Source organism: Bufo bufo, chromosome 6 (genome assembly GCF_905171765.1).
Source record: "Bufo bufo chromosome 6, aBufBuf1.1, whole genome shotgun sequence".
NCBI classification, from domain to species: domain Eukaryota; kingdom Metazoa; phylum Chordata; class Amphibia; order Anura; family Bufonidae; genus Bufo; species Bufo bufo.
The window spans coordinates 378,427,835-378,446,955 of NC_053394.1; the positions used below are offsets into that span (position 1 = coordinate 378,427,835).

The following is a 19,121-nucleotide window of genomic DNA, read 5'->3' on the forward strand; positions in this document are numbered from 1 at the left end:
GTGCCCTCTTATGATTTGGAGGGGCAGGTCGAGCATGCACAAAAATGCTCCTTTCAGACTCTATGGGACTGCTGGAGATAGCAAAGTACAGCACTTTATCTCCTGCAGTCCCATAGGGTTAAATGTAGCGGCGGTGTGCGTGTTTGACCTGCCACTCCATTCATAGAAGAGTGACTGGACCCTGTTCTTTTAATCATGAGGGTTTCCAGGGGTCCGACCTCCACCGATCTAACCATTCTGCCCTATCCACTGGATGAGGGATAACCTGTTAAAATTGGAATACCCTGTTAAAGAGAACCTTTCACCGCTCCTGACATGCCTGTTTTAATAGCCTCATGCATTCCCCGTGTAATAACTATTCGGGAGCATCTATTCCTATGGCTCTATGTTGTGCCATTCCTTTATTATTTCTACTAGAAGTTATGAATGAAATGCTAGCAGTCTGCAGTAAGGGTACAGAGGGGCGGTAACCAGTTGGAGGTGTGTGCATGTACAGACTGAAAATGGTAGCACTGATTGGATAGAGTGAGACTGTGCAGAGACACCCCCCCCCCCCCCCCCCCAACTGGTTAACAGCCCTCTGTACCCTTACTGCAGACTGCTAGTTGAAATAATAAAGTAATGGCACAACATAAAGCCATAAGAATAGATATTACAGAAGTATTATTGCATGGGGAATGCATGTCGCGATTAAACCGGGCATGTCAGGGGTGGTGACAGGTCCTCTTTAACTGCCAGTGGTTTTTCACAAGTAACATCTGATTTCTGCGAGTTCCAACAGGGAGGACACATCATCCGCTTATCATGGAACTCTTTTAACAGGTTTGTGATTGCGCAAAGCAGAGAAACCATATGACTCGTTTGCTGCTGGGACAATTTCCACACGTTTGACAAATGCAAATAAGATCTAAATTAGAAAATATGAAAAAAATATCCTTTCCTACTCCCCTGCCTATATATTCTCTGAAAGCAGACACCAGGCAGATGGTGAAAATGACGCTCTGTGCTTTTTAGTGATTGATTCCTTTATGCAATTTTGCACCCGAGCATAATGTTTTGTTAAAAAAAAAATTGCATAGAAAAAATTCCTGATTGGCTAAGGGTATGGCGACACTGATGGTGGCCAGGATCGCAGGGGCTTGGCATTGTAGCAGTGATCCTATAAAAATGAATGTGGTCATAGTGTGAATCGCACCCTAAACTGCAAAAAAATCAACTCTGCTGGTATATGTGTGATTTGCGCTGTAACCCCATTAATTTATATGGGATCACCACTACACCGCAATCCTGGCCGAGACCAGTTTCGCTGCAATCACATTCATCGCAGCTAAATAGACCATATATTCCCACAATCCACATGCCGTATACAAGTTATGATTAGGTGCTGAAGTTAATAAGATCTACTGCTCATCTTGTGACCCCACCACACAGGGAGCACATATACTCTCTGATAAGAAAGGGGGGCGATAACATGGGGAAAAGTCGCTGCATGTCACCCTGTGATGCCCTGAGAATGTACAAGGGAAGAGAGGACAGTTACAGGCTGTAATCTTTCACCTGCAACTTCCCCCCTCCAACTCTTCCCTTACAGACATACTATAACCTTTCTTCCTGTTCCGTTATTTCAGATTACCTCTACACCCCGAATATTGCACCTAGGATATTGAACCTGATGTCACTTAAAAGAGAAGATTCTTGGGTATTCCCATCTGGAATGTCTGACTGGTTATAAGTCCTACCTCTGAGACCTTCTCCTCTCTCAAGAACGGGGTCCCATCACGCCCTAATTGGGAAAGGAGTGGTGGTTCTGCTTGCACAGCTTTCCTTTCACTTTAGTAACACTTCTGCAAGTGCGATTGAAGTTAAAGAGGTTCTGCAGTTCTTTGTAACTGATCCACTGGATAGATCATTAGCATCTGATCAGTGGGGGTCCGACACCTGGGACCCCCGCCGATCAGCTGTTCGAGAAGGCTGCGGCACTTCTGACACAGCAGATCGGCAGGAGTCCCGGGTGTCGGACCCCCACCAATCAGCTGTTTGAGAAGGCCGTGGCAGAGGATAGATCACCAGTTAAAAAGAACTGCAGAACCCTTTTAGTAGAGAGAGCAGAGCAGGCACAGTCACCTCTCTCCATTGCCAGCCAGGCATAATGGAGCTTCGTATTTGACATAGAAGCCAGAGGAGAGACTCGCACTTATCAGACATTTATGGCGTAACCCATAGATATGACATAATGTCCCAGATGGGCCAACCCCTTCAAGATGATACATCTAAGGACTTATGCACATGACCATATGTATTTTGCGGTCCGCAAAAAATACGGATGACGTCTATGTGCCTTCTGTATTTTGCGGAACTAAACAGCGGGCCCCTAATAGAACAGTCCTATCCTTGTCCGTAATGCGGACAATAATAGGACATGTTCTATTTTTTTGTGGAACGGGAATACGGACATACGGAAACAGATTGCACAAAATTAACCTCCGTTTGTTTTTGCGGACCAATTGAAATAAATGGTTCCACATACGGTCCAGAAAAAAACGGAGCAGACACGGAAAGAAAATAGTTTGTGTGCATGAGCCCTAGGTCAAGTCATGATGTACTGTATACGTTCTTTGCAGTGAAATGCCTTTTTTGGTTTTTCTTGTAAGGTGTCGGGTAGTATGCAGTATCCTTTCAAGCCTTTAATGAGGGTAGAAGTAGTGGATAAAACGCACCTTTGCCGGACGCGGGTTGCTATTGTAGACACGGTCATTGGAGGCAGACTACGACTGGTGTATGAAGAAAGTGAAGACAAAACGGATGATTTCTGGTGTCATATGTACAGCCCCCTCATTCATCAGATTGGTTGGTCTCGAAGTATAGGTCATCGCTTTAAGAGATCAGGTATGTAGGTCTGCTGCTTAATTATGTGATTATTTTTGGTGTGTCCTGTACTCCCCTGGTTTTAGACTGCTTGTATTTTTATTTCGTAGATATACTAAAGAAACAGGAATCTCATTATGATGCCCCTGCCCATTTATTTGCAAAGGTAAATTTGTATGTTTATATTTCTATGATCTGTCCTTCACTGTGATCTCATGGATACTGCCAAGTGTATCCATTAGTTCATGGCGGATGGACGGCTATGATAACTACCAGGATCTGTCATAACTGCGATCGCCGGTGCTCAATGCCTTAGATGCCGCAGTCAGTATCAACCATGGCATCTATGCCACAGCAGATGGGTTACTATTAGAGTTGAGCGGACACTTGGAAGGATGGGTTCAGCCGAACTTCGCAAAAAAGTTCAAGTTCGGGACCCGAACTTGACCCCGAACCCGAACCCTATTGAAGTCAATGGGGACCCGAACTTTGGAGCACTAAAATGGCTCTAAAAGTCATGGAAAGGGCTAGAGGGCGGCAAAAGTGGTTAAGAGCATGGCAAGTGCTCTGCAAACAAATGTGGATAGGGAAATGACTTAAAAGAACGTAAAATACGTAAAAATAAAAAATAATAATCTTGGAGGAGGAGATCCATATGGAGTAGGAGGTTGAGGAGGCGGTGTAGGTGAAAGCGGTGGAGGAGGAGGAGGAGGTAGCCAACACTGGTTATTTATTTTTTTGTTCAAATTTGGGTAGACCCCAACACATTGGGAAATATAAAAAATAAAACAAAGAGTGCGCTGGAGTACAACAATGGCTGGGTGAGGCCAGTATACATGTCTATTCTGCACAAGTAATGGACAAGTCCTGTGTGATCCCTGCCTGGTTCATTTTAATGAATGTGAGCTTGTCCACATTGGCTGTGGACAGGCGGCTGCGCTTGTCTGTGATAACCCCCTCCTGCCATGCTAAACAAACGTTCAGACAATACACTGGCTGCCGAGCAGGCCAGCACTTCCAAGGCGTAAAGGGCAAGCTCAGGTCATGTGCCCAATTTCGAGACCTAGAAGTTAAAGGGGCAGACTCATCATTCAGTATGTGTAGGCGTGTCCCTGTGACGTCCACGATCCAATTGGATATTTTCTCTATCAACTTTCGATGTTCTTTTATGCGCCTACCATGGTGATCACGGGGAATCGGGGTTCCATGCCGGAGAGGGAGCCTGAGAAAGGGATACCACAAACAAGGGAGGTCAATGGCTGAAATCTGATCGGGTGGAAATGTGGGACAAGTTATTAAAGCAGAAGAATCGAAGGAAAGGAGGGGGCGCGCGGCAATTACCCACTCCCGACTCGGGGAGGTAGTGACTATAAATAACAATACAGGACTCTTAAGATGCCCTGTTATTGGAATGAGTAATAAAAAATTACAGGGAATGTCACGGGTATTTTGGATGAGGAAACGTTATACAGGAGCGGCCCTGCTGCCACTTTGTTGACTCTAGATAATTTCTGCCTGATCGCCCGTCCCCGTGACGTCCACAATCCAATTGGATATCTTCCCTATCAACTTTCAATGTTTTTATGCGCCTACCATGGTGATCACAGGTAATGGGGAATAAGGGTTCCATGCCGGAGAGGGAGCCTGAGAAAGGGATACCACATCCAAGGGAGGTCAATGGCTGAAATCTGATCTGGTGGAAATGTGGGACAAGTTATTAAATTAAATTCAGCACATGCGCCAGGCAAGGGATGTGCGTCAAACCGGCTACTCCCAGAGCTGCTACTAGATTTCGCCCATTATCACACACCACCAGGTCAGGCTTGAGGCTCACTGGCACCAACCACTCATCGGTCTGTTGTTCCATGCCCGTCCACAGCTCCTGCGCCGTGTGGGGTTTGTCCCCCAAACAGATAAGTTTTAAAACTGCCTGCTGTCGTTTCCCCCTTGCTGTGCTGAAGTTGGTGGTGACATTGTGGAGATGCTTGGTGACCCAGGTGTTGGTGTTGCTGGCACATCCTCTGTTTGCGGGGTAGCAGGTGCCACTGTCCCTCCAGAGGGGGACGAAGAGGCCGAGACTGCAGCAGAAGAGGAAGCAGGAGGAGCCAGAGACCTTTCTTGGTTTTTGAGGTGTCTACTCCACTGCAGCTCATGCTTAGCACTTAGATGCCTGATCGTGCAAGTTGTGCTCAGGTTTAGAACGTTTATGTCTCGCTTCAGGCTCTGATTGCACAGCGTGCAAACCACTCGTCTTGTCGTCAGCACATTGTCTGAAGAACTGCCACACCAGGGAACTCCTTGGAGCTGGCTTTGGTGTGCTCAGTCCTTGGGTGCGGTGGGCAGTAGCAGGCGTACGGTCTAGAGGATGGCCGCTCTGTTTTTGCACCCTGCTCCCTCTTTTGCTGTGCTGGTGGCTCTGTACGACCACCTCCTCTTCCTCCGAACTACACTGGTCACTCGCATGATCTTAATTCCATGTGGGGTCGAGGACCTCATCGTCCTCCATCATCTTCCACCCAGTCTTCACCCCTGCCCTCCTTGTCGGTCTGCACACTGCAAAAAGCCACAGCAGTTGGCACCTGTGTTTCGTCATCATCTGAGACATGCTGCAGTGGTCCTCCCATGTACTTATCCTGAAACATAAATGGTTGGGCATCGATGCACTCAATCTATTCCACTTCGGGGGCAGGGCTATGTGGATGACAGTAAGGCAGTGCCGGTGTCATAAAGAGGAAAAATTTCTTGAGGTCACACAAAAGTGTGACAGGCGAATTTAATACAATTACTTCAAGGTCACAAAAATTTTTAATTTGTCAACCAACAATGTAACTGCAGCATTGACTGGTTTTATTGGACTGTCAGAAATGCAGCGCAGGCCGCAAATGTACTATCTAGCACAAAAAGTAAGTTGTTTTTTTTTCAACTGACTATGTAACAGCAGTATTTACTGGTTTTATTTGACTGTCAGATAAGCAGTGCCGGTGTCAGAAAGAGAAATGTCCGGCAGCCTCTCGCCGTGCACTGCTGTGCTGCGCCGGAGCTCCGCCCGTCCACATTATAGTCAATGGGGACGGAGCGGCAGTCCAGCGGCAAGGCGAAATAGCGGCAGGACGGATCCGGCAGGGTGAACAGCCTGTCGGATCCGTCCTGCCGCTAGTGTGAAAGTACCCTGAGGCCTAACACAAAACAACAAAGAAATGCAACACACACACACAAGCCAAAAAACAAAGGGAAAGGTAGCACTTAACTTCCAAGAAGCTATGGCAGCAACAGGCACTCAGCTGAGATCCAAACATCAGCTATCCACAGGTCCAACTGAAGCTATAAACTACACAGCATTGTGGGAGAGACCACTATAAAAAGGGAAAGTTAAATGACCACAATATCAACACCTGGAGGTTAAGGGTGTGGCCAGATCCACAAGGTAAACTTGTCAAACTAAACCACGTGTTGCCAGTCTCAAAGATCTCCTGCCACTCACTGTCGCGGGGGCATCCGTATCTCTCGGTACATCCGTGACAAATATACATGTTTTAGTATCAGCAAAATTTCATCCGCTGGAATCAAGTCACAGGCTATGGACACCTTTTGCTCTGAATTTGATTTATTTTTTAATTATCCATTTGCTTCCTAAATGCAAAAATTTAAAAGGGTCTGAACCCGGACATATCCCCTTCTTCACCCAGGCAGCCCCTCTGAGGTGAGCATCGGAGCATTTCAAGGGCTTTTTGGTTTACAGTTTTACACTGCTAGGCGGAGGTCAAAAGGAAGAAAATATGACTGCAGGGTCAGACTGTGCAAGGTTTGTCGGTTACGATGGAGACGCATTGCCTGCATGGGAGCTGTAAAAAAATAAATAAATCAGTAGGACATTATTAGGTGAATAATTTTTCATTGGAGACACTGAGGTGATGAGATGTTGCTGCAAAGGTTGAACACCTTCTTTATTGTACTCTTTCTTAGAAATATGTATCATTTTATTTTTATTTCTTATTAGGTCAAAGATGTTGACCAGAGCTCTGAATGGTTCAAGGAAGGGATGAAACTGGAAGCTATTGATCCACTAAATCTTTCTGCAATATGTGTAGCAACCATTAGAAAGGTGATTGATGTCGTATTACTGTGCAGTGTTTGTGTAGCGGTGATCCAGATGGATTTCCATGACTCTTTTTAAACTGCAGAAGTGGTTTAAAAGTAAGTGTGTCCATAAGAAAAAAATATTGGGGCAAATTTACTAAGGCTACTTTCATACTAGTGTTTCTATTTTCCAGTATTGAGATCCGTCATAGGGTCCCAGTACCGGGGAAAAAACGCTTCTGTTTTATCCCCATTCATTGTCAGTGGGGACAAAACTGAACAGAACGGAATGCTCTCAAATGCATTCCGTTCCATTTAGTTGCGTTCTCGTACCGGAGAGCAAACCGCAACATGTTGTAGTTTCCTTTCTGTCCTGGGATGCGGCATTACCCCCAATGCAAGTCAATAGGGACGGATCCGTTTTCTCTGCCACAATAGAAAACGGATCCGTCCTCCATTGACTTTCAATCATGACGGATCCGTCTTGGCTATGTTAAAGATAATACAACCGGATCCATTCATAATGGATGCAGACGGTTGTATTATCAGTAACGGAACCCCTGCTAGTGTGAAAGTAGCCTAATTCTGTCTAATATTTAGACAGCATAAACTTAGACCAGGCGGTCTGAAGATGGGCCAAGTTTACCCCAGTGGCTCCCACTATTTGATAACTCTGGTGCATCTGTAGACACTTTTTTGTCTAACTTTACACCACCTATTGGCTGGCTTACTTTGTGACAAAATTTTGGTGACCCTTGGCCCATTTTAAAGAGGTTGTCCTGGCTTTTACTATTACCTCAGGCATAGACCACAGCAGCAGACAGGAAGAGAGAAGGGAGACGGCAGGTGCACACTGCGCGCACAGTCTCCCCATACAGCTGATCGGTGGGGGTGCTGGGTGTCAGATTACCCCCCCCCCCAATCTGATATTGATGTCCTATCCTGAGGAAGCCTGGACAACCCCTTTAAAGGCTCTTTCACACTTTCGTTCTTGTCTTCCGGCATAGAGTTCCGTCGTCGGGGCTCTATGCCGGAAGAATCCTGATCAGGATTATCCTAATGCATTCTGAATGGAGAGAAATCCGTTCAGGATGCATCAGGATGTCTTCAGTTCAGTTTTTTGGCCGGAGAAAATACCGCAGCATGCTGCGCTTTTTGCTCCGGCCAAAAATCCGGAACACTTGCCGCAAGGCCGGATCCGGAATTAATGCCCATTGGAAGGCATTGATCCGGATCCGGCCTTAAGCTAAACGTCGTTTCGGCGCATTGCCGGAGCCGACATTTAGCTTTTTCTGAATGGTTACCATGGCTGCCGGGACGCTAAAGTCCTGGCAGCCATTGTAAAGTGTAGTGGGGAGCGGGGGAGCAGTGTACTTACCGTCCGTGCGGCTCCCGGGGCGCTCCAGAGTGACGTCAGGGCGCCCCAAGCACATGGATCACGTGATCGCATTGGACACGTCATCCTGTGCATGGGGCGCTCTGACGTCATTCTGGAGCGCCCCGGGAGCCGCACGGACTGTAAGTATACCGCTCCCCCGCTCCCCGCTCCTACTATGGCAACCAGGACTTTAATAGCGTCCTGGGTGCCATAGTAACACTGAAAGCATTTGGAAGACGGTTCCGTCTTCAAATGCTTTCAGTACACTTGCGTTTTTCCGGATCCGGAGTGTAATTCCGGCAAGTGGAGTACACGCCGGATCCGGACAACGCAAGTGTGAAAGAGGCCTTAGACATCCATTTAACGCTAAGCCATGCTCCACTGTGGAGTGAGGGTCCAAAAGCATCTAAAACACATAATAAATGTGGTGAAAAGCATGTACGCCCATGTCTGGTGCTAATTGAGACAGAATTTTGCTTTGTGAATCTGCCCCAGTATTTACAAGATTTGCACCAGTCCCTATCAAAACCAGAATGCACATTCCTTTCTTGGGCCAAGAATAATATTGTCAGATTGAACCAACTGCAGGGGCTGCAGTAAAAGATTTGCCTTAAAGCGAATGTGTTGCCAATTCTTTTTTTACTGCCAGTTAGAGGATCTTTTATCAGGCTAGCTCTAGTCTAATTATTATCCTACCTTATAGGGCGGCCCCCACTGATGCCATTGCCCTTTTTTTTTCTTTTTTTCTACAGAACCCCCCGTTCGTCCGCTGTTATATTATAATATAATTTATGGTAGGCGGAGACTTGTATTCTCGGTTATACTAGTCGGAGACTTGTATTTTCCCTGAGAGTGGTTATCTTCTCCCTGGCTGTGAGCGCATCCAATCAGAGCGCCCCGCTCTTAGCCAGGGAGAATGAGCTCAAGTTCTTGCGAGAACTTTAGTGTGTAGACACCCTTCAGCTCATTCTCCCTGGCTAAGAGCGGGGCGCTCTGATTGGATGCGCTCACAGCCAGGGAGAAGATAACCACTCCCAGGGAAAATAGTCCACGCCTAGTATAACCGAGTCGCCTCATTATAATATAAGGCGCCAAAATATACTGGGCCAGCAGCGAAAGAACAGGGGATTCTGTAGAAAAAAAAAAGGGCCATGGCATCAGTGGGGGCCGCCCTATAAGTTAGGATAATAATTAGACCAGAGCTAGCCTGACGAAAGGTCCGCTTTAAAACTTTTGTCTAATGTCGTTATTTTCTGATTACCGTTTTTTTAAAATTTTTATTCTAATTCCGGAACATGATTATGGGGGCGCCTATCTTGCCTGAGCTGTTTTTAGAAGCATTTAGAAAGCATTTATAGAATTGCTTTACGGCAGCCACATGGTCCATAGACACAATGGTCAGGAGGGGACCTTATTGACTTCTATGGGATTGTTTTCCAGACCTGATCTGTGACCTGTGCAGAGCTCATTGTACAAGGAAAGAATAGATAAGCTCTGACAATCGCCTATCGTGAATGGTGGGTCTTATCTGTACACAGAGGTGATATCATTACAGGCAGAATTAGAATGACAGATAAGCAGATAACTACAGTAAAGGGATCTGTACAGACCAAGAGGTGGCGCTTATTAGGCTTAGTGGCCAGTGTGAAAACTGCAAGATTTAACGTTTTTTGTTTACATATTGGCATGGAAAATTAAAAATAACATTATCAAAAATTCTTTTAAAATATTCTTAACGTGAAAACAATTTTTAAACAATAGGTAATTTTCTGGTGACACATTCACTTTTAAATATCCGACAGGTGACAATTGTACAATTGTGAACCGCCATCGGACAGTCACATCTTGTGACCAGATGGGTGTGGGGGGGGGGGGGGGGCGCATAGCATAGCGGCTTCATGTGGACGCCAAGCTGCAGGTTGTTCACCTCTGCTTTAGACTGGTATTCAATCTTTATGATATCCAGCTTTGAACCAGGGAACCATGACTATGTTTTCTCAGAACCTTGTGTTCGCTATTGGAAGTTTCTGTCACTTCATTGTCATTCTGTTTTATTTGCAGGTTTTGGCGGAGGGCTATCTAATGATTGGAATTGATGGCTCCGAAGCAGCAGATGGCTCAGACTGGTTTTGTTACCATGCTTTATCCCCCTCAATATTCCCTGTTGGTTTCTGTGAAATTAACAAGATTGAACTAACTCCACCACGAGGTATGGCTTCATTTTGACTATTGTACATCATAAATAATGTTCAATATCTGATTAGAGGACCTGTTGAGTCTTCTGACATGTCTAAGCCAAAGAAAAGGAATTCTTCATGAAATAATAATGTTGTAGAACCTTTTCTTGGGAGTCTACTTTATTATTTCTGTTATTTCTCCTGGAAATGTATAAATAAATGGATGTTACTGGATGTTACTACCTTTTGTCAATATCCCTTGCACCCTGTCAGTATTATGGGACATTATCAGATGGCCTAGAGGCGCACCCTATTGGCAAGGGAATGGTAAAATGAATCAAGTTTATTGTTATATTTCCCCTCACCCATGACAGCACCCATGCGTGATGGAACTCCCATCCAGGACAGGAAACCTGAGGATATAAAAAGCTCACACCCCCACCACACCTCAGTTCAGTTTTCCTGTCCTCCCGATAGGAGGTCCTGGGGAACCTACGTCTGAAGAAGTGCACACCAAGATGGCTGTGGAGGTTCCAGGTTTTAAGTCCGTGGGTGACCTTTCCTATGGCGGCGTAAGACTCTTTGGGGAGCCGCTCGTCGAGCCTGCTGTTCCTCCACCTCTACTCCTAGCTTCCCCCATGTTTGGAGCCGCTGTGGTCGTGCCAGGCGGCTCCAGTTTGATCTCAGTGTGGAGGACTTTCAAAGATGGCTGCGTCATCTGTGCGCTGGGCATGGTCATGACGCCGGCAGCGCAAGCTCACGCTGGATCAAACTGGGGACACATGTGGCTGGGACCTGCAGTAGCAGGGGAGGGAGCCTGGCGCGCAGTATATAAATGGGCAGTGGGGGACAGCAGCCAGCCTTATTGCACACAGTGCTGTGCAGGATTCCTCCTTCTGAGAATGTCTGTCGGAAACAGGAGATGCGGTCCGCGCCGACCCTATTGAGCCCTCTAGACCAGGGATCAGCAACCTCCGGCACTCCAGCTGTTGTGAAACTACAATTCCCAGCATGCTCCATTCATTTCTATGAGAGTTCTGAGAAGAGCAGAGCAAGTATGCATGCTGGGAGTTGTAGTTTCACAACACCTGGAGTGCCGGAGGTTGCCTACCCCTGCTCTAGACCATCAAGCCCTGTACTTTGGCCTGAGGAGTGGGGGACAGCTACCAAGAGGGTGAGATAATTCCTTTATTTCTCTCGCATTGCTCATTGGAGTGTTCTATTTGTAAAAGTATGCTGCCTGCTTCTCATCTAAAACAGATTTGTCAATCTTGCATTGAAAAGTTAGTATTGGAAGAGTCTCAATCTATGTCAAAAAGTATCAAGCCTCTGGTGAAATCAGAGGTTAGAGCTTCCCTTAAACCCCTAAAACAGCTCTTTCCTCAATCCGCATGTGGCACTAGACAGAATGTAGATTCTGATTCAGATATTTCAGATGAAGATAAATGGAATTTTGATGCGTCAAGTGATGTGGGGATGGGGAGCAATTCTTCTGAAGAAGAAGAACGAGCAGGCAGAGGACTTTTTCCCCGCTGAAGATACGGAGCCATTATTAAAAGCAGTCAGAGCAACAATGCAATTGGAGGATGTTAAGCAGCAGAAATCCATTGCCGACCAGGTTTTTTGAAGGATTAGTACCTAAAAAGCATAGTTTTTCCTGTTCATACAAATATGGAGGCCCTAATTAAAAAAGAATTGAGGAATCCAGATAGTAATTTTCTTTGTTCCTAATACAATTAAAAGAAAATATCCTTTTGATGAACAAGTATCTTCAGTCTGGGATAAAGCACCTATTGTAGATGCCCCAATGGCAATAAAATGCCCTTTCCTTTAATGACTTAGAGGTTCTTAGTGATCCCTTAGATATGAAAGCAATAAAAAATCCGGGGAATCTGCTTCTACTAGTATTGCTGCTTCCTGGGTATCTAGGTCTTTAAAGCTATGGTTAGGACAAATGCAGTCACATATTAAAGATAAAACCCCTAGAGATCCTTCTATCCTCCTTCCAACATTTATAAAAGCGGCCGATTATTTTTTTGGGCTAAATGCTTTTTCTGATGCCATTAGATTTTCTGCTCGATCAGCCGCGTTATCTAACGCTGCTAGACGGGCCATCTGGCTTAAATCTTGAAAGGGCGACCAGGGTTCCAAAGCGAGGCTTTGTTCCCTACCATGTGAGGGTCAGAGGTTATTTGGGCCTTCTTTGGATGACATTCTTGAAAAGCATCAGACAGTAAAAAGGGATTTCCGGTACCTCTGAAAATTTCTAGGCCTTCTGAACCCACTTATTTTCTAAGTAAACAGAGGTTCAGACACCCAGAAAAGAAAGATAGAGCTCCCAGAAAGTCAGGGTTTTTGTTCAGAGCCTCAAATGATTCCAAATCCAAGGATAAGCAGGATTGACGCCAGGTGCGAGGTGGGGGGAAGACTATCCAAGTTTTACCCGGCCTGGAAAGAAATGACAAAAAGCAAGTGGATCTTAGACATCATTTTAAGAGAGTTTCAAATAGAATTCCTCTCACCTGTCACGGAAGGTGAGGGGAGGAAAGCAAACCAAACACAACGAACAGGTAACAAAACACCAGGCTAGGCCCCACAACTAAGGAACAGGGAATGGTTACCACCTGACAAACCCTAAGCCTTTCCCTCACTGCTAACAACATGAACAAATCCCAATGGTAGAAGTGTTCATGCACTGGAACCTAATCCCTGCTGCAACTGAAACAGACCCTCAGCTAGGGAACATGTGATAAGACAACCAGTTCCTTGCAAGAGATGAAGGAACCAGTGTCTTCCTAAGGCTTAGCCAGGAAATACAACAAAAGGGAAGAAAAGAGGACTTATCTCAAGACGGACTGGGAGCAGGAGATCCACCAAACAGCAGCCAAGAACTCCAGAAGAAACTATAACCCGCAAGGGCTATAGTGAGAAGTGGAGATAAATAGCATCACTAACTAACGAGTAGAACCTGCGAGGAGATGGGAACCCGCCCAACAACACAACAAACAATCTGTCAGATAGGCTCACGTGCCGCAAGTCTCACAGACTTTCTCAGATCACTCACAGGGCAGAGCATGACGGCACCACAGGAAGATTTTTTTTATAATAACCAAGAATCCAAAAGAAGCAGAAAAATCTTTAATTTTGCAAAGGTTTTTTTTTTCATTACTTCAGAAAGGGGTTGTAAGTTTAGTCCCCGAGGGAGGGGGGGACGGGACCAGGTTCTATTCTCTGCCTTTTATTTTTTTTTACAAAAAATAAAATAAAAGACGGTTCCTTCAGAGTAATCTTGAATGTAAAGAGATAAAACAAGAATCTGAGATCCAAAAAAAAATTTGTATGGAGACTTTATCATCTGCCATAAATCTCCTCTCCCGAACTGTTGGATGGCAAGTATAGATCTAGGGGAGGCATACTATCATGTCCCGATCAGTGTCAGCTCCCAAAAAGTTTTGAGAACGGCAGTTTGGGTTCAGGGCTCTCTTCTTCATCTGCAATACAAAGCTCTCCCCTTTTGGAATATCACAGGCTCCTCGGGTGTTTACCAAGATTATAGCGGAAGTAGCAGCCTATGTAAGGTTAAAAAGAATCACTCTAGTCCCTTATTTAGACGACTTTTTAATAATGTTTCCTGCCAGAACAAAAGGTAATGATATTGGTAGACAAAATACAGGATCTCTTTCTCAGTTATGGGTGTACTAGGTTTAATGACATCCACCATCCCGGCGGTAACCTATGCTCCGTTTCATTCAAGACCTTTGCAGGAGGACAGTCTAAAGAACTGGAACGGTTCTCCCCTATCCTTGGACTACAACTTCCAGTAGCAAGGTTCAGTAGTAAGGATGTCATTACTATGGTGGACAATCCCAACAAATTTATCGAGGGGATGCCTTGGGTGTCTCAGAATCTGATTAGCAATCACCACGGGCGCAAGCCCTTGGGGATGGGGAGACTTCTGGCAGGGAAGATGGAATGTTCAGCCCAGAAACCGTTCCTCAAACTACAAGGAACTAAGTGCAATAAAAGAGACTATATTAAAAATACCATCGACATTGGCAGAAAGAACTGTAATAATATATTCAGACAATACAACAGCAGTGTCTTTTATAAAACACCAGGGGGGCACAAAATAAGATCTGTTGACGCTATCCCAGGAGATTTTTCAAATTGCAGTGCACATATTTGATAAAACAAACATTTCCACAGAGCTGTCAGATCCTATTCTGCGGATGGGCTGTACTTGGGCTTCAATGGAACGGTTTCAAGCCCCCTTTGTGTGCTGATTTATGGAGAGGCAGGAGGCACTTCTTGTGTTGGCCTCTAAATATATAGCTGTGTTCACAGGCAGCATTTACAGTACAAATGGGACTTCTGAAGAAGTATTGACCAATTATATCTTCTACATTGAATATTGCCAAATGAACTCTGATCGCAGACTCAGATAAGCTATCTCAAATTTATTTTCTAGGCTACGCAAAACTACCTTTCAAATGGTTTGACTACCTCAGGGAAAGTGGATCCATAGCTGCTCCTGTAAAGCTCTTTAACAAGGTAATCTACACATTACTGTACATTTAGTGCTTTAAAGGGGTTTTACAAGATTTTACTACTGATGACCTATATCCTGGATATGTCATCAGTATCTGGTAGGGGTCTGACCCCCAGGACCCCCACAATAAGTTTTTTGAGAACATGTGAGTACCGCTGCCTTCACGCACCATTCCCTAGTCCAGTGGTGTCACATTCATGTGTCACGTGGCCTAGGAGCAACTCAGCCCCATTCAGGTGAATGGGGATGAGCGCGGTACCAAGCACAGCCACTATACAGTGTGTGGTGCTGTACTTGGTAAACTGCAAGAAGGTCATGTTGCTCACAGGAACACCGGTGCCTTCTCAAACAGCCGATCGGTGGAGGTCCTGGGTGACGGACCTCCACCGATCAGATACTGATGACCTATCCAGAGGATGGCTTGAGAAAGGCTTGGTATAAGCCGAAATGTTGCCTTGTTTTATGTGTGGACTGAAATAAACTTGCAAAAGAGAAGATGCTGGTTACGATCTTTATTTATTCTATCCAGAGGATAGAGCATCAGTAGTACAATTTCTGAAAACCCTTTTAATAGTAAAGCCACTTGGCAACAAACGTCATCCACATGCGGCAGACATTTTCTGCAAGGGAATGCCAAAGCATACTGCATTTTGTCATTGTGGTTGGAAAGCTGTGGATGAACAAATGTCATCCCTCCGATGTCCAGGAGTGATATCTGCAGCACTATCTGCATGTAACAGGTGGATCTGTCCTCTAAAATGTCAGCCATGTGTGGCTTTACCCTTATGCTTAGATAGTTAGTATGGTTGTAACAGACATTTGTTTGTAAAGTTCGACCTTTTCTTGAATAAGGCCAGCGTTTTCCTCCCAACATCTGCCCTGTGATACGCCACACAGTAGCGCCTGTTTCTGGGCATGTGGTCACGCTGATGGCCAGTCTTGGTGATCACCATAAAGTTGATCTGAAAAAAACTTCTGATGCTGCCCTGTGTCACTCAGCCACAGCCACTAGTCTTCCCATCTGCGTCTGTCAACTTCCACACAGACAGTGACATGTGCGCTGCTGCAGCCAATGACTGGCTTCAGAGGTAGCTTTTTTCCCCAAGCGGCACATCACTGCTGAGGCCCGTCATTGACTGCAGCGGCACATAGTCCTGCCTGTGTCTGCGTTGACAGACTAGGACCGGAAGACCAGTGAACAGAGCCCAGGAACTGCGGTGAGCAGGTGAGTACACAGGATTGTGGGTACACACTGCCAGACACAGCTGTTCTGGGGTGCAAATTTAAAAAAATGGACTTCCCCTCTAATGCTAGTGTGTGATATTTAGGCATCCAACTGAAATCGCAACTGCTACTAAAAACCAAATTAATGCACAGGAAAGTTTCTCAAAACTGTTGTAAAGAAAACTGGAGCAGTTGTCTTTATAAACTGACTGGTTCCTATAGGCAAATGCTCCACTTTCCATTGCACAAGTATTGAACATCTTGCCACTTGTGTTACACCTAGTTCAGGACATGAGGATTTGACCCAGAGGTTTCGCTCGTGTTTGCTTTTAAAAGGGTTTTCTGAGCGGTGCTCCTGTGTACGTCGCGGCCTTCTCGCAGCTTAGCCTACATTGTATAGCGGCTGTGCTTGGTATCGCAGCTCAGCCCCATTCACTTCGATGGGACTGAGCTGCGCCTAGGTCATGTGACCGATAAACATGTCGTCACTGGCCTAGGAAAAGCTAATCGAAGGTCGTGGCGCTCACAGGAGCACCGGTGCCTTATCAAGCAGCTGATCTGCAGGGTCCAGGGTGTCAGACTCCCACAGACGAGATACTGATGACCTATCCTGACAATAGGTCATCAGTAGTAAAGTCTCGGAAAACCTCTTTAACCCATTATGGCCTGCACTTCTTCCTCAGGCCTTGCACTAGGCATAATACAGCTTGTGTGTTGTTACCGGCAGTGTTCCAGAGCACTATAAATCCCTACATAGCCGGTTTCACTTTCTTATGATCATTTATAGAGCAGATGTCTTTTTTGTCTCTCTAGGAAGTCCCCAATCATGGCTTCCGTGTTGGAATGAAGCTTGAAGCCGTAGATCTCATGGAACCCCGGTTAGTGTGTGTTGCTACAGTCACACGCATTATACACAGACTACTAAGGATCCATTTTGATGGCTGGGAAGACGAGTATGATCAGTGGGTAGACTGTGAATCCCCTGACCTCTATCCTGTTGGCTGGTGTCAATTAACAGGATACCAACTACAACCTCCAGCACCACAAGGTAAGTTGAAAATTTGTTTGTCAGTTGTCATTTTTGTTTCCTTTAAATAACCCCTAGATGTCTACAGTGCATGTCCCGTGAAGCAGACACGTAAACCTAAAGTCCTACTTAAAAGCAGGAAGACTTATCATTACCTTCCTGATGTACCTCCAACATCTGCCCAGGTATAAATGACATAGTAGTGCCAGTTTCTTGGTATGTGGTCCAGTGTCGGTGATCACTGTAAAGTCTGAAAGCAAAAAAACTTCTGGTGCTGCCCTGTGTGTCTCAACCACCTTCTGAGCAACTGGCTTAAGAGCAACTGTGTGAATGTCCTTGAGTGGCACAGCTAGAGCCCTTACTTGAACCCAATCGAATATCTCAGACACCTGAAAATGGCTGCCCACCGACATCCACATCCAACCTGACAGAACGTGAGCGGATCTGCAGAGAAGAGTGGCAGAAAATCCCCAAATCCAGATGTGCAAACCTTGTGGCATCATACCAGGAGACTGTAATTGCAGCCAAAGGTGCTTCAATCTTAGGCTAGTTCCCTGCCGGAACAGCCTGCCAAGTCTCTCTGGATCCAGCATTGCCAGAAACTACATGTTTGCGGTCTGGCCCTATTAAAGAGGACCTTTCACCGATCCTGACATTGTGAACTAAGTATCATGACATATACAGCGGCGCCCAGGGATCTCACTGCACTTACTATTATCCCTGGGAGCCGCTCCGTTCTCCCGTTATGTCCTCAGGTATGTTCGGGGACTTAGTTATAGTAGGCGGTGTCTGCCCTTGTTCTGCGGGCGTCTCCTTCTCCTAGGCTGTAGCGCTGGCCAATCGCAGCGCAGAGCTCACAGCCTGGGAGGTTTTTTTCAAGTAAGGGCTCTAGCGCTGCTGTATATGTCATGATACTTAGTTCACAATGTCAGGATCGGTGAAAGGTCCTCTTTAAAGGGGTTATCCAAGACCTATAATGCCCGCCCCCCATATGCACGGGCCCCTCACAGAGGCTGTACTTACCTTGTTCCTCGGCATCGATCGTTGCTTCTGATGCTGGCACGAGAATCAGCCGGACTAAAACTGCTGTGCCACGACAACTCCCCCTTCCAATGACAAGCTGGCTTGCAGTAGCTTAGGCGCTGGAAACAATGGACAGAGCTTTGTAGTTCCTGTGCCTGTTTCTAGAGCTACAGCAAAAATGCTGATTGGAAGGGATGCCAGTAGTCTGGCCCTCGATGGTCTGACTACCGGGACCTGGTTCAGTCCTGGAGAATCCCTTTAAAGACAGACCCTTGTTATGATGCACCCTGGTGTTCTCGTCTGCACAACAGAACACACTTTAGGTGAATGTTCTGAGAGAGTATGAGAAGGACGCCAGGAGCAGCCATAACAAGTCAATGGTAATACCAATTCCATCAAGATTCTCCAAGAATTAAGAAAAATGAAAATACTTAAATATTACATTATTATAAACATTTTTCCAAATACATTTTATTAGTAATAATGGCTTGTTTTGTCTAGGGAGCAATCACTATGAGAAACAAAATGGTCGCTGTCCTATTAGTACACACAAAACCTGTCCTAATCACACAGGAGGACAAGTTACTTCAGAACACTGAGCTACAGAGCTGCCTCATCCTCCTCTCTGCTCTGCTTGTCAGGGATTATGATCTTGAACTTTAGCCGAATCTCTGTAGGAATGGAGTTCATGAGGAGACATGAAGTACAGAGAGTAGGTGGGGATGTGGATAATAAGCAGCAGCACTTTTATGCAATCTCCATTACCACAGCCCCTACATTACCAGTCTGTCCTGTCCATTC

The 19,121-nt window shown here is 45.7% G+C and overlaps 1 protein-coding gene across 1 annotated transcript in view; it reads left to right on the forward strand.

Moving 5' to 3' along the window:
- Positions 1-19,121, forward strand: part of MBTD1 (mbt domain containing 1) — a 64,877-nt gene that overhangs the window by 17,843 nt on the left and 27,913 nt on the right. The window contains exons 9-14 of the mRNA XM_040435166.1: positions 2,652-2,886; positions 2,976-3,031; positions 6,863-6,967; positions 10,382-10,529; positions 14,966-15,048; positions 17,084-17,318. Coding sequence (XP_040291100.1) covers positions 2,652-2,886; positions 2,976-3,031; positions 6,863-6,967; positions 10,382-10,529; positions 14,966-15,048; positions 17,084-17,318 — 862 coding nt within the window. The remainder of the gene's footprint in view (positions 1-2,651; positions 2,887-2,975; positions 3,032-6,862; positions 6,968-10,381; positions 10,530-14,965; positions 15,049-17,083; positions 17,319-19,121) is intronic.